Source organism: Neolamprologus brichardi, chromosome 11, assembly GCF_056152115.1.
Source record: "Neolamprologus brichardi isolate AB-2024 chromosome 11, ASM5615211v1, whole genome shotgun sequence".
Taxonomy (NCBI): domain Eukaryota; kingdom Metazoa; phylum Chordata; class Actinopteri; order Cichliformes; family Cichlidae; genus Neolamprologus; species Neolamprologus brichardi.
The window spans coordinates 15,284,806-15,310,183 of NC_142114.1; the positions used below are offsets into that span (position 1 = coordinate 15,284,806).

At 42.1% G+C, this 25,378-nt stretch overlaps 1 protein-coding gene across 2 annotated transcripts; it reads right to left on the reverse strand.

Moving 5' to 3' along the window:
• Positions 1 to 981: 981 nt before the first annotated feature.
• On the reverse strand, positions 982 to 23,555 carry ptpn3 (protein tyrosine phosphatase non-receptor type 3). 2 transcript variants are annotated; one of them, XM_006801302.3, is made up of 27 exons: positions 23,414 to 23,555; positions 22,665 to 22,721; positions 21,995 to 22,136; positions 19,353 to 19,487; positions 19,151 to 19,193; positions 18,882 to 18,963; positions 17,655 to 17,699; positions 17,520 to 17,572; positions 17,194 to 17,311; positions 17,000 to 17,087; positions 16,808 to 16,896; positions 15,096 to 15,159; positions 14,518 to 14,720; positions 14,305 to 14,430; positions 14,023 to 14,184; positions 13,808 to 13,901; positions 13,632 to 13,709; positions 13,475 to 13,531; positions 11,835 to 11,991; positions 11,509 to 11,684; positions 11,107 to 11,197; positions 10,833 to 10,894; positions 9,140 to 9,286; positions 8,313 to 8,441; positions 4,353 to 4,498; positions 4,102 to 4,237; positions 982 to 1,651 (listed from the first exon to the last, which is right to left on the reverse strand). In XM_006801302.3, the coding sequence occupies exons 3-27, from the start codon at positions 22,061 to 22,063 to the stop codon at positions 1,577 to 1,579; spliced, it is 2,625 nt and encodes an 874-aa protein (XP_006801365.1). In that variant the 5' UTR covers positions 22,064 to 22,136; positions 22,665 to 22,721; positions 23,414 to 23,555; the 3' UTR covers positions 982 to 1,576. The 2 variants fall into 2 exon arrangements, with proteins under 2 accessions (XP_006801365.1, XP_035768194.1); XM_035912301.2 differs by lacking the exon at positions 9,140 to 9,286.
• Between the last annotated feature and the right edge of the window lie 1,823 nt (positions 23,556 to 25,378).

The following is a 25,378-nucleotide window of genomic DNA, read 5'->3' on the forward strand; positions in this document are numbered from 1 at the left end:
CCGCTTTACAAGTAATTCAATCACAGTTTCAATCAAACTTTATTAGTGCAGCATCTGTCATGCAGTGTAATGCGACTCCAAAGTGCTTCACACACCCAACAAATGCAAATAAGTTACACATTATGAGACAAACGCACGCAAAAAGTACAAATAAGAGATCAGATCTGTAAAGAGCCAGTGGCATTACACACCCTCCATCATGCTTTTATTTAACCTGCTTTATTTTATTTATCTAATTAGACTAATAATTAGATGCAGGGTTTGTGAAACATCTGCACAGCTAAGATAAAAATCTGGAAAAGGAACAAAATGTAGCGAAAATCTGCTTAACTCCTTCTCATGTTCCGAGTTTATGAAATAAGTGCACATGCTCTACTTTTTCAAGTGTTTTTATTCCTGTTACACTTCCTAAAACATGACCTCGTTCTACACTTTCCCTCACTTTGTCACCCTGGAGCTTCCTCTGCTGTAGATATATACATTTCTTTACACAGCAGACTGAAAATATGAGCCCTGTGGAAGCTCCAGACCCATTCCTCCTCTTCTGTGATGAGTTCTGTGAGTCGATCTGTTGGCTCTGAATGCATTTATGAATGAAACGATCCTCTGATTACACTATTCACAGATTTTGTGGCATTATGTTCATTAGCGGGGATTTAAATAGCATCGCACTGAATCCCCACGAAAACAAAAAACAAAAAACACAGCACGGTGAATGGCACATCCCATTAAAACATCATCATCATCATCACGAACCAGCAGAGATGCCGCAGTCCTCCCAGCAGTGATACAGTTTGCTAATATTTTGTCATAACCACACCATTTGGGCTGATTTGTGATGCTTAGATAGCTTCCCTGACGTGATGCCAGCTGAAGCTTAAATGAGAGCGCCGCCTTTTTACCTCAGCGAGAAAATTCATTCTGTGGGAAGATGTGCACAAGACATTTCTTCAGCTACAGTAAAGGACAAAAGCAGACGCATCGGTATAAATCAGTGTTTATTGTGTGTCTTTAATAATTTAATAGTGATGGATGGTGCTCAACTTGGCGTGTTGCACCACCATGACTTTTTCTGCTGTAGTGATCTAAGGTCAGCCTTAATCTTCATCTCTGGACTCACGGACAGACTACAGATTACAATGATCCCAGTCAGCTTCAGCCCCCCCCCTCCGTTTGATCCACTGACTGAGAAGCATCAGTCTAAGGCACATGTAGCTTAATAGGCAGAGGCACCAAACCAGAGTGGCCTCTTCTTCAGAAATTAGCAGCAGCTCACGTCAGTCTTACATCAGTCTCTATGGAGACCACAGCCTCTATAAACTTAATGCACTTTCAGCAGAAACTAAGGCCAGCTAAGGTGTAAGATCCATATTCTTGCACAGACAGGCAGATCACAAACAGCTGTGCAGCTAGGTTCACTCTCGTTATCCATGTCTGTGCTCCTGTCCTATAAGAGTCTTATCTGTTTTGTTTTTTTTTTTGTTTGTTTTGTAGCTCTGTAGATCTCTCTGTGGAAGTCGTCTGCTATGAAAAGAGGCAGAAAAGTGCGGTTGTCTGGTCCTGGTGCTGATTTGGGTTACGGTGCTGCAGCTCTCTCCTGTTTCTCTTTGTAGACTCGCAGAATGGCTTCACACACAAACTGGAACTGACACTGCAACAAATAAAAACACAAAATATTATTAGTTACTAGGAAACAAAGCAGTTTCTGATGTGATAATACTGGCAAAATAATGTAACTTTCAAGAAAAACTCTACGTAGAGAGCGCACTAGCAAAAGACACAGTTCAGTGAGTTTGCAGTTCTGATGATGATGGTACCAGGACGAAGAGTCAGAGGAAGGAGATATTAAACTCAAACCCACATGTGTGACATTAGAGGGAAATCAGAAGAGTAACCGAGAGAACAATGTCACTGTGAGTAAAATAACAGCGCTGTGGTGAGATTGATAAAAAGCTCTCAAACAGCTACTGAGATGCCTGATAGTGTAATTGATTTGTAAGAAATTCATCTCCGTCCTGTTTTCAAAGAACTGCATTACCAGTAAGAGTCTGTCTGGGTGGTTAAGAAGCCTCAAAGACCAGAAAGATGAGGATTTTCATGGGATTTTAAGAAAAAAAACCAACCCCAAAAAGCACAGAATAACAGCCACATTCTCTCCCAACATTAAAGGACGTCCTCTGAATGTTTCCATTACTGATACACAAACATATGGGGGAAACCTGTGGAAGTGCTCCATCAGCACAAAAACATCACAGAGATGAATCCTCAGGGAGTGGCTCTCCTTTCCAAAATAAGGGTGATAGTGGTAGCAGCAGAGGCTCAGGAGTACGCTTGAAGCAACGAGTAACACCTGTTCTCTCCTTCGACAGCTACCACCGAGGTGCTACAAAGGACGGCTTCCAACCCCAGCTTGTGCTAGTGAAGCTTCTCATAAGCCGCCATCAGTATTATACAATGGCAGTCACAAGGTTCTTAATTAGAGTTACAGATGGCAGGAACCAGCAGATGTCCACATCTGTGACAGTGGGCTTATATAAAAGGGCAATTCTGGAAACAGCAAGTCTTCTCTCTCTTTCTGAAATCTCCTGTGGAGTTGCACAAGGTGGTTTAAGAGAAAACTTTCAAGCATGCAACTAATTCTTTCAGGATTCGAAAAGCCTTCTAATAAACCAAATCAGCTAGCTAAGCTCAATATTATTTTCCAGTTAATATCTGCATGTTTAATGTGAACCCATCCTTTACCCTCACGCAGAAATGAGCTAAATGCCTCTAACTCGGAGCACAGCTGCTCCAGGTCCTTTTGAGCTGAAATGTGCCAACTGGAGTGTCTCGGATGATCCTGGCGATCACCTATCAGCTGCTTGCCGAGGAGTTACAGGTATGTAGCAGCCAGAAAGAGACGCTGAATTAACCCCGGGCCCCTCTGGGGAGGAAATCAAGGTTTGGAACTTCCTCCCGGAAGTGTGATTTTTAATCTATGGCTCTCTTCCACAGCTTGTATTTGTCCCGTCTTCCTCTCTGACCACCAACTGGTTGCAGGAGATGACTGCAGCTCCCTGAGCCTGGTTCTACCAGAGGTTTCTCCCTGTTAAAAGGGAGTTTTTCCTTCCCACTACCGCCAAAGTGCTTGCTCATAGAGGGTCATATGATTGTTGAGTTTTTTCCCTTTTCTGTGTAACACTGTAGGGTCCTTACCTTACCACTTTGTTTAGCTATCTGTATAATCAATAAGAGCTGGAATCAGAGGAGTACACAGGCAGCCAAAAAACCTGGGGCTGCACGGCATCAACGCAAGGGGTGAGCCGCGTTAACTTGCTAACGGAGATTTGGGGCGTTAACGCGGTTATGGCGTTAATGTCATTTTAACAAGATTAACGCTGACAGCACTAGTTTTAATACGACTTTGGTAAGCTACGAAGCCGCACCGTTTGATCATTACGGCTACCGTAGGCAGGAGCCTTGCGGAGTGATACGTACTGTGCTTCAACATAATATTACCCTATTGTGTGTGTGTAACCTCTTTTTAAGTTTTGTGGATATTAAACATGGTTATGCTCAGGATATGTTGGCCCATTTCCACTGGAAATGGCCCATTTCCACTGGAAATGCTTTTTGGTTAAACTGTCACAGCAAGGAATTTGCATTTGCACTGTTAAAATTTTATATAGCTTTAATGCACATAAAAAACAGCTGCTTGTTTAAGTGAAAAATATATTGAGTTTATTGCACTAATAAAGTTGTGAAGTTGTAAAGTATTTTGTCTCGAGTCAATTATATCGTTACCGCAAATTTTCAAATATATATCATGATAAATATTTTTGGCCATACTGCCCTATGTGCAGCACACAGAAGCTACAGGACAACAGTATGTTCAACCTTCAGAAGCTCCTCCAGAATGAACTGAATGGAAATGTGACTAAAAGTACTGTGAGCACCTTTTAGGCTGTCTACAGTCCAACAGCCAATGAAAAGACAGAAAAACAGAAAGCAGCTAGAAAATCTCTTCAGATACAGATTATCATAATAATAAAATCATAAAATAAGGAGGTTAATGAGGCAGAGAACAATCACAGAGTTCAAATCCTTGTTCTGTCTCTGTACCGTGGTCTGAACCATCATGGCTCGTTGATCTCTCAGTGTTTTGACAATGTCCAGTGGGGACATTGGCTGACCCTGGTCCAACTGACTCAGCGCCGTTTCCATGGTGATCAGAACACCTGTCCGCCCAATCCCAGCGCTGCAAATGTAATTCAAAACAAACACGGCATTAAGTTTAGAGGAGATGAAGGTGCAGGGCGTGCTGGCAGTTTAAGTATACCTTGTGTATGTGTGTGTGTGTATTTGTGTGTTACCTGCAGTGTACCATTAGTGGCTCTTCACCTTTCCTCCTCTCCCTGACCGAGCTGATGAACAGCAGGAAGTCTGAAGGGTCGTCCGGTACGCCGTGGTCCGGCCACGCGACATACTGCAGGTGTGTGACTGCACGTTCCTCTCCCAGCTAAACACACGAGTACAAAAAACAGAACACACAAATGACAAACAGATAATGAGAGAAATTAAAATGAAAGCGTTGCATAATCAGTATTTAATATGATAAACATGGAGCCTTTTGGGAAATATGCCCACATTAGACGGCATGGGGCTGCAGGCTCAAATACTCTGACATTATTCAGTATGAGAGGAAACAAAACACCACAGAGAGAGCAGTGGAAAAAAAAGAGCAAAACAAGCATGTTGCCAGTAGGTGACACCGAGATTAGGAAGTGAGGGAGGGACGCAGAGAGATGAAAACAGGTGGAGAGTAGAGAGCACAGAAGACCAGAGCTAAAGGGGAAAAAAAGTGAAGGCAGGGAAGAGAGTGGCTGAGCTGAGAGTTTAATATGGGCATGTGGCCTGTGACTCCTGTGACTCCATGCAGGGATTAACTCGCTCCGCCAGAGGAACAGATGGGCCCACGCAGCAGTATCTGTGTACGCATGTGTGTGCATTCATACTTCATGCCTCCTTGAGCATTATCTGTTTATTTACCTGCTCGCCCAGAAAGGTGATGCGAAAGCCTTTAATCTGATAATCTACCATATTACAATCAAGCAAACAAACTTCTCGCAAGGATCCTCACGTCAGCACAGCAGCCCACTCCCACCGACACACAAACGGGGCCATGTAATTTGTCTGTATTCGCTAATGCACATGCCCACCCACGCACACATACAGGCCAAACCACCCACATGGAAGGGACTTGTATGTTGGCTGCAGATAAGTTTGGCAGCTCCCCGTGGTGAGCTCCGTTATGTGGCATATGGCACGAGCATGATACATGCTACTGCAACATATAAAGAGAAAAGCCATGTGTTGGGTCACTGAGGTCATGCCTCTCCGTGCTCCACGTGCACACGAGAGCAGGTGGGAACTTTGCTGTGGATAAAATGCAGTTCCTTGAATAGCCACTTGAGGCTTCAACTAAAGTTAATCTCCGTAAAAACCCATGTTAAAATGACCAACTTCAGCCTGGTACAAAAACAGTTTTAGTCTCTTTTGCTAATTTGTCCCTTTGTGATAACTGTACCGGAGTAAAATGTTTAAATAACTCACCTGTTTAAATGTTTCATAGGCTTAAAGTTTTGAGTGGGAGCTGTCTTTTGGACATTTCTATTAGTCACCTAATGCAAGATGTGAGTGGGGGTCAAGGCGCCTGGGAAGGTATCTCAAAACTGTGTTGTAGACGGCTGACAGTTGGTGTCATAAGCCATCCCCTCGGTTCCATAGTGGTCGTTCACATTGGACATACATGGCCTCTTACTCTCCTTTCAAGGAGTCTCGTAGTGGTTTCACACAAAACCTCTTGTGGTACTGACCCATACCTCTATTTAAACCTTGGCTCATGTGATGAGGCACATCATTAATAGTAGGGACAACCCCCATTAGGGTTTAAATACCTGGGACTCTCTACCATTTGGTTTCAGAACTCTTAGATTTCACAAATCTGAAAGAAGTCATCCACCTTCTTTCCAAGCTCTGAGAACTGACTGAGAAACTATGCTGGCACTTTGCAAATCAATTTACTACTGGTACTTGGATCCTCTCAAAAGCAAAGAAAGAAACTGAGAATCCCAACTGTGCACAAAAAAAACAGCCATGCAATGACGCAATGAAGAACAAGCTGACCTTCCAATGTTTTCAGTGTTTGCTATCTTTAACTTCACTCTCTGCAAACATCACTCCGAACTATGTTACAAAACAGTTGTTTGTTAAAACAGTTTTTGAAGCATAAACTTCAAATAAACAAGCTGAGATTTTCCCTCAAATCTTTGTCCAGCAAACCTTTCAGCTATGGGGGGAAAACTCCAGCCACACATGCCGTGAAGCTAAAACAGCAAAATTTTCCCCTTTAGTGATGCTGGTGACTTTTCCCTCATTAGCCTGTGGCAATAACACCACGTGGCTACAAGTAAATATTTATCTATCTACATTATTACTAAACCAGAATAATTGAGAGAATGGACACCGTTTCAAGTTAGACATTCATAGAAAATACAGGACAGACATTCAATGTTAAGTGCACAACACTAATCCACAAGCTCAAAGGAAGTGGTGAGTTTTTGGCAAGAGATATCAGATTTCATTTTTTTTTACTATCCCACATATCAGAACCAAATTTTCCAAGCTGTTAGAGCCATGTTGGAGGGAGTATTGAGACTTGGACGCCAATCACTCGCACATGTTTTGTCCCAAAATAAAGTTATTCTGGAGAAACATCTGTTTGCTGCTAAGTAAAATACTACAATATGGGTTCCACATTACTCTTGAGGTCTTCTCTTTCTGTCTTCTGTGGTTAAAAACACTGGTTTGTAAAATACTTTTAGTGGCCTACAATTTTTTTTTTACAAAGAATTGGTATAAATCCAAATCATCAAGCCTCAAACAATGACTGGACACTGATAACGATGGAACTAAGATCTAGAGCAGAAATATTTACTAGAAAACGATAGAAACAAACTGCTGTTTATCAATGAACTGAGGACGCCGCCGGCAAAGGAAGCCTTATGTACAATCTAGGGTCAAAATACGAGGGCAATCCCAAAAGTAAGGTCTCCTATTGTTTTAGAAATACGAACAGTATTGTTGGTTGACTTTCTGCCTGTTGGGACCACAAGAAACACTGACAGGTGAAACAGTGGAAAAACTCAGAACTGGAGAAGAGGAATGCTGAGCAAGGGTGTCAGCATTCTCCACGACACGGCGCGTCCACACGTTGCCCGTCAAACTGTCACTCTCCTGCAAAACTTTGGTTGGAACTTCATCACCCACCCACCCTACAGTCCGGACCCAGTGACTACCACCTGTTCCCAGAGTTGAAAGAACATTTGTCCGGAAGGCGAAACTGCGGCGGCGGCGGCAAGCAGCTATGACATTGGCATTGTAAAACTGCCACAGCGTCTACAAAAATGCATCGAGTGAAATGGCAGTTATGTAGAAAAATAAATAAGTCTTCAAGCTTTAAAATGATGTAAATATTATGGAAAATAAACAGTTGTTTGTATTTCTAAAACAATAGGAGACCTTACTTTTGGGATTGCCCTCGTACATTGCAGTAGTGTTTTTTTTTTTTTTAAGCTTGTTTTGTTTTCCTGTCTGTGTAATAAAAACGTAATTAGGGAGTTAAAAAAATAGAAAACAAACACACAGAATACGTATAATGTGCTGTTTGTAACTTAATCTAGATGTTTTTAAATTTGAAGTGAAAAAAAAAAGAAAAAAAAAGGGAATTTTGGGCTTTAGCCTGGTAAGCTGCATAACATATAATCATTTGTGGCTCCAAAAAAAGTGCATGCAAAAATCAAAACAGGAGTGTGATTAGTATGTTTGAATTTTGTATACAGTCTTTGACCTACGAGACAAAGCTGATTAAAAGAAAAAAAAATTGATTTTCCAGAGCACAGAGAACAGCAACTTTACCGCATGTGAGAAGTTTAATGAAAATAATATTTTCAATTATCAAAATAGTTGCAGGTTTATTTTATGTTGACTAATTTAGCAACAATTCAATTCAGTTAAGGTTTACATACATAGTGCCAAGACAATCGAGACAATTTATACTCCAAAATAAAGAGCCCATAGGATGCTGAAGAAAACTCCAACAGCAAAGTAACCCTTCTATGAACAAGGTCTTGGTAACAGCGGGAAGGAAAAACTCCCTTTTAACAGGAAGAACCCCCAAAAAGAAACAGGCTCAGGGAGGCCTAGCCAGTTTGAGAGGACAGAGAAAAGAAAAACTAGTCGATTAACCGCTGCAGTTGCTTTTGCTACTGTACCTCTGTGTGTGTCAGGGTGAACTGCCGCGTCACATATGCCAGGTTACACTCCTCCGAGTGGCACTTCACTCGCATGGGCCCATAATCCTTGGTTTCAGGCGGATGCGGCCAGTACTGGTGGCACTTGGTCTGCAAAGTGTATGACATCACCAACAAATTGCATTACTTCTGGCATGAGTCATGAATCAGGATAGAGTTTACTACTGCTACTACATCAGCTGCGCTCTGCTCTCAAGAAATCAAAGTCATATTAGCAGCATGCTATGTTCCACCTGGCAATCTGAGGAACAAAAGCAAGTCATCAGGAGCAGGATGCAAACTGAGAGTCAATATGTGTGCGTGTGTGCGTCTGTGCAATCCTCAAGTAGAAAGAAACTTAGGAGACTTGATGAATATCAGGAAAATGATCAATTAATGAGAACATCTGGTTTCCAAGCAACAGGCAAGCTGAGACAGAGACATGTGCATTCAGCAAGACCTTGATATCTCGCTGCCTCGGCGTGGATGCGCCTTCAACCTCGAATTATTTATCTCATTGGCATCCCGCTCGCACTTTATATTTAGCTATTCTGTACACCGCAAAACACTGTAATTACTCACAACAGTGCAAAATAGATCATTTCTGTGTGCCAACATCAACGCGGAACCTTCCAATTACAGCAATCATGTGACAAATTAAACATGAAACAGCATGTAATCACTATGTTAATGCACCGCTGATTGGGAGTTGTGTAATTTCAAGCGTTTCCCCTCTCTGTTCGCTCTTTACTCCTTTGCAACGGTGGCTGTTACAGGATAAAAGCTCAAAAGCATAAAATGACGTATACCCGTCCCCTCTCTGTTAGAGTCGTAAGCATGATGATGGTGTGTGTCTGTTGCTCCCAAACAGTCTGCCAAAAGTGAGTGAAGGTCTGTGGTAGTGGACCCTGAGCTGCAATGTAACGTAAACATACACCAGACACCGGGGGCGCCACCTGAGAGAAATACAAGGAAACACACACATATACACACAGAGAGACACACAGAGTGGATGAGTTTACATTAAAACATCAAACAGAGACAAGCCCAAGCAGCAACGTCTGTGGACGAAAGAAAGAAGCTAAGGTGGAAGTGCCAAACAACCTGCAGTTCCTATAGTGGCCACTTGAGGCTTGCTCCAAGAGTGAGTCAGTCCACACAGACTTCCCCCTCCTTAAATGATCATGTTTACAGCATTAAAGTACTTTTGGTCTCTTTAGTCAGTTTAAGCTAAACTGTACAAGGCATGCATTTCATAACTTAGAGCTCCAACCATATGTCCCAATAGAGTTTCTTTATATTTCCGCCTCTGAGGAGCCTGACTGTTTTGTCATTTTGAAGGTGGTTTGAGGTTGAGCAATTGTTTTCCCGACTTTCTGAAAGTCATTCAAAGGTTTTGTTTGGACATGGGCTTCTTTTTCACTCATCTTTAGTCCAGTCCTGGACCACTTTGAGAGTAACATTTTTTTTTGTGAAGCCACTTAGCACTGATCTAAAAGACATAACCCAAAACATGAACCGGTATTGTGTCTACACATAACAGAAACAGAACCAATCCTAAATGATATATTTAGACCTTTGTTACTAGCAGCCTGTTGCAAAAACACATAATTTGTTCCCATTTAAAGTTAGCGCAGTTTGACAGACATAAAATAGCATAGAAGTGACAGGTCTAAAAAAAATATTTTCAGTAAATGTAGAGTATCTGAAAGTCATGTCTTTCAGAAACAGGAAAAAAACCACCAAGACCTGACACAGTGCCTGAGAGACGCATCTGGACCTTTAGCTGATCTATCTACTCTTCACTGAAGCCTCATCAGAAATGGTCTCAGTGAAGGCTGGCTGTCAAGAACCCATTCTTAAGGGAGGGAAACAGGGAGAAAAGGCTGAGGTATGACAAAGTACAGAAGGACTGGACTGAAAATTAGTGGCAACAGTTCTGATACAGTGATAAATCAGGAAGAGATCAGGAGAGAAGTACAACTGTGTCTCCAGCCACTGTGAGAGCATAATGTGTCATGAACACTGCTGCATTTCAGCCAGCGGTGTTGGGAATCTTAATGAAAATAGGGTAGAACATACAGATTTTTATCCATCATCCATTATTTATGTCTTTCAAGAAGTCTGGAGAACTATTTCTGAACACTACTTAAAGAAATAGCAAGACATCTTTACTAAGAGAGGTCAGGATGTGTTGAAGAATAAAGGTTGTCATATCCAAATATTGACTTTTAAGCGTGACTGAACTGTTTTTGCCTTACATACTGTATTTTCATGTATACTTCACATGTTTCAATAAATCACTGCACATATTTCCCATTTCCCTAGCAAAATCTAAAGGAATGAGGGGTTTGGCACAGTACTGTACGGTCACTTCTGCATCCATAAAATCAACAAGTGTGCAGACACAATTTTGAATAAAAATAAGACTTGGAAGTGGCTGTTTCAATTTTTTATATGTAATCTATGAACAAGACACAGTTTCATATCAGTAATATTTACCGTGATGTGGCTGGCATTGATATAATCCTCCTTACCCTGCAGCACCACTCTGGTAGTGTCATCTGAAAGTAGAGGAGGACAGCAGTGTGAGAGGTTCACAACAGAGCTGTCAGCAGACCCAATTAAATTTCATGAGGAGTCACAGGAGAAACTTCCAGATCAAGGTTAGAAAGTCAGCACGGAGGTGGGTGGTGGGAGGAAGTGAGGGATGGGGAAGCACCCGGCTGTGATGAGACCAACAGCAGGGCATAAACAAAGAAAAAGGAGCACTTACAAGGCAAAATATCCCTATATCGATTCTTCTCCACATTCTCAGGGAGCCGAGCACAGCTCAGTGTCAAACCGGGCTTCCTCCTGTATAAATTCTAGAAAATACAAGCACGTAAACACACCGAGAAACATACACAAACTACAAATTCCAGGCCAATCACAGTGTCTTGGCTTTAAATCTTCATGGATCAAATTCAAGTGAAGATTAGGGCCAGCATCTGTTCAAACACAAACACTTAAAAGCTTGTTATGATCCCTCACATAACCGAGAGGGACAAACTAAATCCTGCTTAAAATAATAAAAAAATAACACAAATGTGCCCGCTCGACATTCATTCACGTCTATGAACATAGTACACCTTAAAATAATAATCCAGTATTCAGCTCCAATTTGCATCTTAAATACCTCGAAATGGAAACAGAGTGAGCCTGTCTGTATCCCCCTCTCTAGTTGCCTCATGGATTCCTCCAGTGTGGGAGGGCGCTCTGATGGGCCAGGTGAGCGTGGCTTTTCTTCCTGTGGTTGGATGTTGAGCGTGAGGGTGGGCAGCGAATGCAGCAGGGGTGTACCCCGGCCAGGACCTGTTTTAGAAGGACAGTTCAAGGCTGTAATAAATATTCATTGAAACATGACAGACAGAGTGCACACTTGGATCACATGCTGTCTCAGCACTTTTCTCTGACAGTGACACACGCACACACAAACATACACACACACACACACACACAAACCTTTACGTCTGATGAGCAAGGTCAGCTGCCTGGTGTGCGACTCTCTGCTGGCTCGTATGAACATGACAACCTGGTCATGTGTGTGTTCAGAAATGTCTCGACCGTTGATTAGCACCACCAGGTCTCCTTCCATGAGTTTGGGGTCGCTTCGATCTGCCTACAAACAACAGTAAGCAAACTTATGAAGCTTATGAAGTCATTTAAAAACATTCTTACTATCATACATTTTGTCCACCAGAGATGCGCGCCATGGCAGCAACTCAATGCATTTAGACATGTAGATATGGTCAAACCGAGCATCAGAAAGGTGGGAGAAAGATCCTTAAAGTGACTTTAAATGTGCCACGGTTGTTGGTGCCAGACAGGCTGGTGTGCTCATATCAGAAACTACTCATCTGAGCCAACCCAACCATCTCTCGTTTACAGCAAATATTCTAAAAAAAAAAAAAAAGAAGAAAGAAATATATATATAGGGAGCAGCAGTTCTCTGTGCCATAATACCATCATCCCGGTGGGTGATGGGATCCGCCAGGGCTGCCCTTTGATTCTGTTCATAATTTTTATGGACAAAATTTCTAGTCGTAGTAAAGTAGTGGAAGGCTTTCACTCGGGTGGTCTCAGAATCTCATCTCTGCTTTTTACGGATGATGTGCTTCTGTTGGCTTCATTCGGTGATGGCCTCCAGCTCCCACTGGAGGAGTTCCTGCCCCAAGTAAAGGAGTGCAAGTATCTCGGGAGAGCGGGAAATGCGGTTGCAGCACTAATCCGTCATGGCAAAGAGAGAAAGCTGAGTGTAAAAGTTTACAGGTCGATCTATGTCCCTAAGAATGAGATCATGGATACAAGTGGCAGAAATGACCTTCCTCATTTGGGTGGCTGGCCTCTCCATTAGAGATAGGGTGAGAAGTTCAGCCATCCAGGAAGGGCTCAGAGTAGAGCCGCTGCTCCTCTACATCGAAAGGAGCCAGTTAAGGTGGTTCGGGCATCTTACAAGGATGCCTCCTGGGTGAGGTGTTCCGGGCATGTCCCACCGGGAGGAGGCCTCGGGGTAGACCCAGGACATGCTGGAGAGATTATAGCTCTCGGCTGACTTGGCCAATAGATATAAGCTCGGACATAGTCTCTAAAATATTACATTTTTCTGTCATATTTATACAATTAGAGTGTCAAACATTCATATTAAACATGACCAGCATTTCAAAGACCGTGGTCAGCGTGTTTAAAAGTAGCCGTATGAGGTAAAAACACAGGAGTGAGATGACTCGTAACACTCGGTATCCAAAGTATTTCATGCTTGGCACAGATTTTCTCATATTGTCATCTTAAGAGGCAATATAACAAGGATGAAGAACTTGTCAACTCCCAGGATAGAAACATGGAACTGGAAATGATCATAACAGGGTCCCTTATGTTTTCTGTTGGGTATGACAAAGATCATTAAAAATGTCACTTAATAACACATTTTAGAAGCTGGCACCAGAATATTCCCCATGTAGATTTCATCTGATGAATTAGCTCATCATTAGTGCTTTATTTCTTTACAAATACATAACCACAAGCCAAAGCTGATTTTTTATTACGTGTTTATGTCTCATTGTTTTTTCATGTAAATTTGTGGAGCAATCTGAGTGCATTCTTACCGGCGAGTCGGGTTTAACATGCGATATGGCCAGAGGCATCTTCTGATCAACGCCACCCTAACAGGAGGAGGCATCAGAAAATTAAACAGAGGAAGAGTGCAGCAGTAATAAACATAAAACTCTGAGTGTGTGTCGTGAATAACAAGCACGGACCTACCTTAACATTAAACCCAAACTTGCCCTCCTTATCGGGGGCAATGCATATTAGCATCAAGTCACCGTCACCGGGAGCACCCTGCATAGATGATAACTCATAATCAAAACACATATACTGAATACACACACATGAATAAATACACCAAAACACACAGAGCTGATGGTAAGATAACAGACCTTATTGAACTGGGGTAAGCTATCCTCGTCTGTTATGCTGTCATCGGCTTGCAGTGAAATGTCATCTGTCGCTGGGTTATAATCGCCAGAAATGCTGAAAGACATTAAATAAACAGAATTTTTTTAACAGTTTGGATGAACCGAAAGCTTTGACACATTCCTACTGATGCAAGTCTGTTTTATTAGACAGCGTTTCTGTTATAAGAGATACTAACTGCTGAGGTGAACCCTGCCCCTCACTGGTCTTGGAGCTGCTCACAGACGCCCGGTATGTGTAGAAGACATCTTCCCCCTCTGACATGTCTTTCAGGTCAGTGGTCAGCTCCATCGAGGACGGGCGAGGTTTACGGATGCCGTGGCGAACTCGAGGACTTCGCCTGCCGCAGACAGGAGAGAGCGGTCACTTTTTTAAAATCACATTACAGGAAATGGCACAAGAGGAATGAAGAAAGGTTTAATATGAAGCGCAGCGGAAAACTTAGTGCTGGTGACTGTACCAGTTGGGGGTGCTCGGGGGCGATCTGGAGGGCAGACTCTTGGTCTCCAGGTGCTCCGATGACAGCGACCTCCTCAGGACTGGGTTCCACACCATCCCCCCGACCACTCGCTGGCAGACTGGCCCACTGCAGTCAAAGACAGAAATGGCAAATCAACTTAAAATTTCTTTGCCTTCCTGTGAATAAGTATTGCATGGATGTCCAAGGCCTCACCTTTCAGGTTTACTGTTGCCCAGGCCTAGGTGCTGTGTGATCAACTTTCTGTAGGACTGAAGTGTGGTGTTTTTTAGCCTGGAGCTCCTGGGAGAGCGGTTAGAGGAAAAGAAGCAGTGATGGTCCACACAGGATCGCCACAAGTTCTTACAGGTCTTGGGGCAGGGCAGAAGCAGAGACATCTCACAGTCCTGGGTTTCTCCCTGCAACATGCAAAGTTTAGGCTCTAACTTGGTCTTTATACTGTAAACTGTAGCATTCAAGGTCACATCAACTTATGCTGCTCAGGTTGCAGTTTTAACTGGCAATAAAATCTTCTATCGCCATATTTTCTGAATGATTTATTAGCTGTCAAGCAGAGAAATGCAGAAAAAATGTGCCAAAATTATGGAAATTAAAATCAATGCCATATTTCTGTGCGTCTGTGCACACGACGGAGAATAAAAATTTATTATAAATCTCCATGTGCCACAGAGAAAACAGATATGCCAGCCAAGAGTGTAGTGTAATTAAGAGCAAGAGTTTGCTGAGGGCAGACTTCCAAACTATTAATAAGGAATACTGAAAGGGGAACTCACGTGCTTTTGTTTCAGATGTATATCAAAGCGTTTCCTCTTAAAAGAAATCTTGATGATGTTTCCCCTGCATGGAAACAAAAGGACGGGATTGGTCGAAAGGTGATGAATCACGAGAAAAATCATAGAGAGAGAGACAGAAAGAGATGAGCTTTCATAGAAACATAAGACCCAAAAAGTTCCACATGACAAGATCAAAATAACAGCAAACATAACATATACACTTCTGTGCAAAAGTCTTGAGACACCACACGTTTAAAAAAAAAAAAAACAACTTTACTTCCAAGCAGCCGGACTTTGTCGTAATTTTCAAAGTGCTCTTGAGCAATAGTTCTCCAGGCTTTGTAAACATCTTTGGACATCGGCTGCTTTTTCACTTAGTTTCATTCGTGTTCTTGTACCTGACCATTTTTGGTACAATGTTTTTTTATCTGTTAAGCCACTTAACAGTGAACTATGAATCATATGTGAATCATCTGTTATGTGATGATCATTTCATCATAACAGCCAAATTAACAAAGAACCAGTTTACTTGATATCTTTAGGCTCTTTGTTACTAGCAGGCTGTTGCAAAAACATGTGAATTGTTCCAATTTCTTTAGTTGGATCTATGAAAAATGAAAAAGATAAAGTTTGACAGGCATAAAATAGTATTTTTGCACCAAAAAATTGTTTCCCGAAGACATATTAGTTGAAAACTTGACATATCTTGGTGTAGTGTACATTGTGTGCCTAAAATTGTTGAGGAAACTGGACAGGTGGATTAGAAAAGAAGAAATGACAGGTCTGAAAAACTGCAGCAGATGAAAAGTATTTTCAAGTCATGTCCTTACAAAACAAGAAAAACATCCAGAGACATACATCTGACCCTTCATTTGATCAACTTACTGTTCACTGAAGCCTCATCAGAAATGGCCACAGTGGCAGGTGGCAGACAATCCATTTGTAAGAAAGGGAAGCAGGAGGAAAAGGCTGAGGTACAACAAACTAGGGTGAAAATCAGTGGCAACAGGTCTTGTATTGTCATGAATCCAAGTAGGAAGATTTTGGTTCATCATCAATATATATGGAGGAGGTCAGTAGAGAGATACATTAGTGGGTGTCTGCAGACATTTGTAAAGCTCTGTCATGGTTTGGGAATTTCAGCCAGTGTTGTTGAAGATCTTGTTGAAATTGAAGGAATTATGAACACAGAAAAATACCATCCAACTTTGATCACCATGCAATATGATGTGGAAAGGGTCTGATTGGCCACAGCTTCATTTTTCAGCATGACAGTGAGTTGTGGATTGGCCTCCCCAGAACCAGGACCTTCAACATTATTGAAGCAGTGTGGGATCATGTTGACAGCGAACGGAACAAAAGGAAGTCAACATCCACAGAAGAGCTTTGAAAGCCTGGAGAACTATTGCTGAAGACTACAAGGAAGCTGCCCAACAGAGTTCAGGCTGTGATGAAGAATAAAGGTGGCTGTACCAAATACTGGCTTTTTTTTTTTTTTTAGGTTTGAACATGTTTCACACGTTACATTTTCTTAGCAACATATAAAGAAACGAGGGGTGACTCAACAAATTTTGGGAATGCAAAAATACCTGGATTTACATAGCAAAACAACAAACAAACACAAGAACAAAATAAAAGCTGCAGCATTAGGTTGTAATAGTACTCCAAATTAAAAGCTTGATTAAAATAAGATAAGCAGGACCATCACTCACCACGGGAAGAAACTGGAGCAAATCATATTACAGAATATTGCAACACCACTTGAAGCCAAACCCACCATGAGAGGGGCATTGTTGGTGTCCTGGGAAAGAGAAGATGAGGAAAAAGACAAAAACAATCAAATCTAAAAAGAAGAAGTAGAGGTCAAACCATGACACAAGATGTTAAAAGTTTAGTCACAGTACCGTGGCAGCATGCAGCTCCACTCCGTACAACTCTAGTGTCCGTGCTGTGTTGAGAAAACAGAGCTCTGCATCGCTCTTCTTAAGCCCTCTGAGAACATGCACAGTCATATATAACAACAGCAACTAACTGCACAACAAAGCAGCCATTTTTATTATTTCAGTGGTGGCTAGATGTAGTGAACTGTCTTAATTACTTGTGTTGTGGATGCAGATCCTCCACTTTAGATAGGAAGTCTTCATCCTGTTCAGGGATGAAGTGGCATTTTGAGAGGTAACCAGGGAGCCAGGACGGACAATGATCTCCCATTTCCGCTGCAGATGGTGGAAAGAGACATTGAGCATCCATCCACACAAAACAACATAACCAGCAGCAAACATCCATGTATCCTGACATCTGGTGTACTGTAAGAGCTGCTAATTGAGAGGATCGAGAGCATCCTCACAGGAATAATTACTCACAAGGTTATTATTGAGCCATTAATCATTTGGGTTTTTTCTAGGAAGAGATCGTGAGACTTACACTGCACAGCATAAGAAGCCAGCACTACAGCTGCGCTCAGTGGGCACTGCAACCTGCAATCATATTTGATGATTACACTAAACATAAGCTGTGCACAAGGGAGAGGATACTTGAATTTGATTTTCTGTTACTAACCGTCCTTCTCTAATGTCACTTCTGATCTGGAGGAAGTACAGGTGCCTGGAGGAACAGGACAAGAGGAACTTTTAACAACCCACACCTTTGTTCTGTAGCCTACAGAAAACCCTTTGAGGCGGTTTGACCTATTGGTACTGCTAAATATGTCAGCAGGCTAGCCTTACTGGCTACGAGTCAGAAGGTCCAGTCACACTAAAATATTTCAACAAAGATTTTCTCACACACAAATACCCCCAACTGTTCCAGGTTTTTCGCTTACGCTGTAAAATCTCTCACTGAGAATCAAATGGGAATGGCAGCACACGTTTTACACAGAAAATAACCATGAAATATCTGTTATTTTGGATCATCTGGTGTTGCAGATTTTGTTTTGAATGTTTCAATAACTGCTGAGGCTACTGAAAATCTACTTTCAGACATTCGTGTTGCCTTCAGGATGAATCCTAACAATTTTTGATGAACGGGTCCCTTTTCTATCCAGCGCTTCACGCCGAACAGATCACATAAGTGCCGTCAGCGAGAACATTTAGTTCAAAGTTTCACTGCTAGAATACCACAAGACTCTTCGTCTCGTGCAGTCATCATTTGGAGGAGCCACTGCTTCACATGAAACTAGTTATTTGGCCTAGGAGTAGGCCTGCAAGATGCAAAGAAAATCTCTGTTATTCAGTAACACTGTATAATACTGTAATGACAATATAACACAAAAAAGCAAATACTTGAGTGTGCATTTAAGATGTAAAAGCTTAAACAAGGGTTTTTCCTTTAGTTTCTGAGAGGCTAAGGTACATTGTTGTAATGCTCAGGCAGTGGGAGGTTTTCTCATTTTCCCACTCGCTATTATCCTGCTGAAGCTACTTTCCCTTATTCACAAGGGGGTCGCCACAGCAGGTAGCTCAGCATGCTTGACTTGGCAGATTTTTTACACCGGATGCCCTTCCTGACGCAACCCCCAAAGGGATCTGTGTCTCTTCCCAGGACCAAACCAGGGAGCTACTGCTAGCTACCTATCCTGCTCTTGGTATAAATATAATGTTCTCTGTCTGGCAGGTTTTCTTAGCCACTACACTACATTCCTTCTTTTGTGTTGTGTTTATCACATATCTTTGTATCCCAGTGACGATAAAAGTATTAACTAGTCATCACAACTTAAGAGTAAGCCAAACTACTAAAACCCAGTCGAAAAAATGAAAAAGCCATCTATGATAAGCGTCACGTACTAACCTTGTCTGTTCATCCTGCAGAGAGTTGGGATCAGAGATGAAAAATCGTACTCTAAAGTTCAGATAAAAGGGGGACACGAGGCCTGCAGAGAAATAGCAGCTTGTCAAAAGTGGAACACATCCATGGGCACAAGTTCACCTCAATCTTAAACTGTTCCTCTTCTATTAGACTCTCTCTTTATCTAAGCATTTAAATTATATTTAAAATGGCTAGAAACATAATTCCAGCTGAAGGCAGTTAATTCTCTGCAGGCAGAACAACAGAGATACCTTTTATCTGCTTCTTCAAGGGCTTCTCGGGCTCCAACCATCTCTGTAAGAAAGGCATTCATTAAGTATAATGGCTAACTGGGGCTAAATAAAACCATTTATGTAAGCATGCCCCGTGGTTATCATCAACTAAACAGCAATCAGCATGTGCAGTACATTACAATCTCCGTTGCAATGTGCAGCAGAGGAACAGTGAGCTCACTGGAGAGTGTGTGTTGGCTGTGATAGAGGCAATGGCTGTGCTGGATTCTCTGATCTGCAGACTGAAGAGCTGCCTCTCCTGCAGGCGCAGGTGGTCGCATACTAGGTCCAACAGAACCACGCCTTCATCCTGCTTCTGAAAGATGGAAACAACAACAAACAGCATCACAACCAGCCAAACTTTCCGGTTGCTTATCTGTACACAAAAATACACCGATCAGGCATAACATTATGACGGCTGACAGGCGAAGAGAATAACACTGATTATCTCTTCATCACTGCACATGTTAGTGGGTGGGATTTATTTGCGAGCAGGTAAACACGCTGTTCATGCGTTAGAAGCAGGAATAATAGCCAAACGTTGGCATTTGAGCGAGTTTGACAAGGTCCAGATAGTGATGGCTGAACGACTGGTCAGAGCATCTACAAAACTGCAGCTCTTGTTGGGTGTTCCCGGTCTGCAGTGAACCAAGGAAGGAACCAAGTGGTGAACCAGCGACGGGGGTGTTGGGTGCCAAGGCTCAGTGATGGATGTGGGGATCGAAGGCTGGCCCGGGAGGTCTGATCCAACAGACGAGCTACTGTAGTTAAAATTACCAGAAACGTTCATGGTGGTTCTGATAGAAAGGTGTCAGAATACATATAGTAATGGTGTCCATGCTGACCCCCATCCATCACTGAAGGCACCAACAATGCAAGCATCATAACTGGACCATGGAACAACATGGAAGAAGGTGGTCTGGTCTCATTAATCGTATCTTATTTTACATCACGTGGTCCGGTGTATATGCGTCACTTACCTGGTGAACTCCTGGCACCAGGATGCACTATAGGAAGAAGGCAACACCGGGGAGACAGTGTGATGCTTTGGGCAATGTTATGTTATGTGGATGCTACTTTGACACATATTACCTACATAACCACTGCCACAGACCCATACACCCTTTCATGGAAACAGTATTCACTGATGCCTCTTTCAATAATAATAATAATGCGCCCTGCCACAAAGCAAAAATGGTTTAGGAATGGTTTGAGGAGCACAGCAACGAGTTTGAGGTGATGACTTGGCCTCTAAATTCCCCAGATCTCAATCCAATCAAGCATCTGTGGGATGTGCTGGAAAAACAACTCGATCCATAGAGGCTCCACCTCACAGCTTACAGGACTTAAAGAATCTGTTGCTAACATCTTGGTGCTGGAAACCACAGCACACCTACAGGGAGCCTAGTGGAGTCCATGTCTCAACATCTCAGGGCTCTTTTTACAGCAAAAAGTGGGGCTAACACAATATTAGGCATGCCATTGATCTTATCAGGCAAAGGCACTATTAATCATCTCGATCTATTAAGTTTTGCTTTGCAGCAAGCTCCATAAGCTTATTTCTCACCATATTAGGCACTTCAACAAATTCTAACAATGGTTTTGGTTTAGATCCACCTTTCCTCAGAACACATCTTTGGTTTACAACTCTCCCTTCTCGAGAAAATTACTCTGTCACCCCCGGTCCAGCTGAAGCCATAACCCAGAAAGCGCTCTCTTCTTGGCTCATACACAACCCACATCTGACTTTTCTTTAGGCTACATTTCACACTGACGAACAGAATTGACTGAGGCATATGACTGCCACAGCTCAGCCACAGGTCTGCCACATATGGGCCAGATGTCAGGTGTCACACCCAGCACCTGTCATAGCCTGTGTCGCCACAGCTCATGACATTTTGAGCTACGCAACCACAGCCCAAAATGTGTCTACAGACTTTTTTCTTTCTTTTTTATGATGCTTTTCTTTTTTTTTACTGAACACCAACGTGACTTAGCACACCATGTGCAGACCCCTGCTGTGAAGTGTCTTGGCATGTATTAGTAAATCAGATAATGTTTATAATGTACACATCCAGGGATTCAGAAAGCCCATCAGCAGCACAACATTCTGTACTTTGAGCTGTTCACTGATTTATGAATCCCTCTGAGGGACAACCCCAAAGCTCATCTGCATTTCCTTCTCTCTTTTTCTTTCCACTTTCTGTTACAGGAAGCATATTCACATCACCAGAGGACCTTGTTTACTAGAAACTGCGGCAAACAAGGTGTGTTATTCTTTTGTAGCAATGCACACTATCTGGACACAAAATCCAGGTGATGATCAGTTTAAACCGCCTCTGCCTCCCTTAGAAATCTTCAGTGAAAGTCGGCGAACCTTATCCAAACAGAAGCAGCACAGGAGCCAAATAAAGACAGTAATGGAGAGTTGGAATTGGATGCTCTTTATGACCACAGCACTCTCACTGCTCTCCCATTGTTCACATAAAAATGCTGCACAGAGCCTGTCCTGGAAGGCAGTATCACGCCTGTCAGTGTGTATACTGCCATCAGAGGCCAATGTGATACGCCGACAGCGTTAAAGGCTTCAAGTGTGGCGATCACTAGAAGGAGATGAGCATGCCCTTCGAACCAACGTCGCATTGTTGAGTGAGAGATGTGGATCAATGGGAACAGGAAAGAATAGTCTGCCACTTCATCACGTGTGACACAACAATCATTAATAGAGTGCACGGGCAGAGAGAAGTAACATGTAATCTGCTCAGAAAGGACATGTGTCTGTGTGTTTATGGGTGTGTTTGCGTGTGTGTGTGTCTTACGCACACTGACTCTGAAGGTCTCGATAGTGCCGTCCAGCAGCTGAACCAGGCAGAGCAGGTCCGGTTTTGGCATGTCTGTTACCAGGGTAACTCTGCCTCCCTCTCAAGACAAACGCCCTGCCCTCAGCCTGTCGCCGAGAGGGGACCTGGAAACACACAATCACACACAACCACACAAAAGTGTCAGAGGTTTCCAGCCCGTTGTCTTGCACAGAAAGCACCTCCCTTCTGGATGACACTGTGTGGTGAGTAATATATGTGCCTGATGGAGCATCAGACTGCAGTGAGTAATGCACTGTGAATGTGAAGGAGTGACTGTAAGTGTATGTGTGCATGGTTTGTGTAATCCCTTATTATTTGGCCTGGGTCTGAACATGTCCATTCCCTCTCCCTGCTGCTCTCTCTCTCTCTCTGCATCTCCCCGCCTTTCACAGGCAGCTGAATGATAAGAATGTTAAACATTTTCAGAGTTGAACACGCCCCATCGACAGTGCTACAACTGATCCCAGACCAACCAGAAAAGGAATGCATGAACACAAAAACATGCACTACAAATGCACACATGCATGCCTCCATGTATTCATACATGTCTGTGTGCACGCACGCTCAAAGGTAAAAACAACTCTGACACTGCGTTCCATGTGCAAGCATTGCATGTGTATGTACATACTTACATGTGTGCAGTCCTCAATTTCCAGGTGAACCGATTACTGGATCTGGCAGGCCTGTTTCTGAAAGAACACACAATGTCTGAGTTAATGTTTGAACACAGTGACACACTCTGAATATATTAGAGCAGAGCTGATGTCAATCTGATGACTGGTTTTCCATAACAACCCGCTCACAGGCAGACCTCTGATGAATTAACAAGTAAATGTTAGATTTAAAGGCAGATTCATCATCATGTGGCGACTGTGGCTTCACTGCGTCCTTTGCATCTTGTACCTATTACTCATATGTTGTGGCTCAATCGTACCAACGAGGGAACTGGGGACGGATTAGCCTATTTTATTGTGGTAATAAGGCATACTTATGCTATAACGTTACCAGCACACAAGTTACAAACGTGTACTGTGGATAAACTTAGACGATAAAGTTCAAACAACCCGGTTTGTGCTGCTTTACCTGATAAATCACTGAACAAACAGGGCCTGTCTCAGTGTATTAGGCCCGCATTTCTGAGCTCCGTCTGTCTCAGCCTGTCGATAATAAACTCTGTCGTGACCTCGCTGTACTTTGTACCACAGCGCGAACAAGGAACCTGTTGACAGCCTAAAGTTTCTCTGCAGCTACACCCAACAGGAGGAACGCAAAGTACTGGCAAACTTTCCTCCAACCACCGCAGTCCTCGCTAAAGCCCGGCCAAGTTCGTGTTTTCTGGGAAGAGAAAGGTTTAAAGGACATTAAAAAAAGGCTTTACTACCTCAGTGGTGCCGCTTCAGAGACGGGTCATATCCCTCCGGAGTGTGCGCGGAGAAAACCTCGGAACGGGGCCTGTCGGAGGAGCCAGGTAAAGTAGGTAAATATCCGGGACAAGTTTCTCATCCCTGCCTGCGCTGACTCCGCGCGGCCCCGCCCCTTTCTGCGCGCCCACGCTGGGAGGCGAGCAGGCAAAGCAGAGGAAGTCTGGAGCATAGACTGTATATAAAGACAGCCTGTAAGAACAAGGCCCTGCATTAACAAGCTTGCAGTTTTATGTATGCTTGTGCTTCAGTAACAATAAAGCTTATCTTACTTTATCTTTTTAACCCCTCAAAGCCTGAATCATGAAATAATTGCCTTGAAAAATATTTTAACAATTAAAACAAAATTAATTAGATATTAATTAAAAGCAGAACAACAAACGTTATCGCAAAATTTTAAAGTGACATGAAAATAAAATACACAATGAAATGTTTTAAGTTTGCGCTTTACTCTACTCAAAGATGACATTTTTTTGTGATTATTAACCCTTTAAAGCCAGTCAGAGCGGACATGCTCCATTTTGCGTAACTATTTTTAAATCCCGGTAACACTGCAACCACGTAAGCTAGTGCAATAATTTTTTTTGCATATGAAACCGGAGGAGTTGTACTTACATCTTATGCCATCAGCTTGTCCTAGGTCACAGTTTCCTTCCACATATAGCTTTGCAAAAATTGCATAAAAAGCACTTGCAGCAACAAAAACATAATATTCCAGAAACAAGCTTTGCCGATCCGATCAGCTGTTTATAACACTTCCTACGTCCATCAGTGCGCCATGACCTGCCTGTCACCGGAAGTGACGTCATTTTGCGGAAATGTAGTTTTTTTTTACCATCGGGGCCTTATGAGCCTATACTTGTGTTTTTAAAAGTTATGCTTGACTTTATGACTTTCTGTGTCGTTTCTGGGATGCTTAGGACACATATTGCACTGCTAGATATAGTTTATTTTGATGCATATGCTGTTTTTTTTGCAAATTTGCATCATAATATTTATTTTCGTTTTTCCTGCAGTATGTGAAAATTGGTGTATTTCAAAAATAAAACTATGAAGACACTTAAAATAAATTTCCTGTGGTGGGAAACTATTTTGTGCAACTTTTTTTTATTTACAGTTTTGAGGGATAAGCCTCTTAAATTTCTCTAACTACAAATATATGTTAAAAAAAACAAAAACGATTTTCAATTTTGCTGTAGTTTATTGCACTTTTTTTTTTGCAATTTATGTAATTACTATGCACTTAATGCATATATATTATTAAAATTTGGGCTATAATGGTTGTATTGATGTATATCAACTTGAAATGCTCCCAAAAATGGCTCTACAAAAGTAAAATATAATATAAACTCTGGTGGACTTGGTTCTATGGTAGGTCTTAAATGGTTAAAGGTGACTGTGTCTTATTTTTATAATAATAATAATAAGATAATAATATATTAGTCTCATTAAGTCTAAGATCTCTTTTTCAAACCAGACACAAAAATTAAAAATATATACACAAATTAAGACAGACAGCCACCTAATAAAACAACGCATTATACATGATCACATATTATATGTTTAGAAGTGTTATTCTTCCCATTTATTTATCCAGGACTCAATAGTAGCTTTAATAGTTTTAATCTTTAATTTGTTTAGTTTATGACAGGTGCACCACTGAGGGTAATTCAGAGTATGTGAAGTTTAAAATCATGTTGGCATGAAATATTCATGAAATATTCTGAGAATATTCTGTATTAAAGCTCAATGAAGTGCTCTAGTTTCAAAACAGGAGAAGCAGTGCAGCAATGTGCAAATACATATATCGTTTTTTTCTAACAGCAGACTGATGATTTCGTAAAGCTGCTTGCTCAGAAAAAGGAAAAGGTGTTTTTTGTCCAACTTTAGGATTACAAAAACAAGAAAAGCCTCCAAGGTTCTTC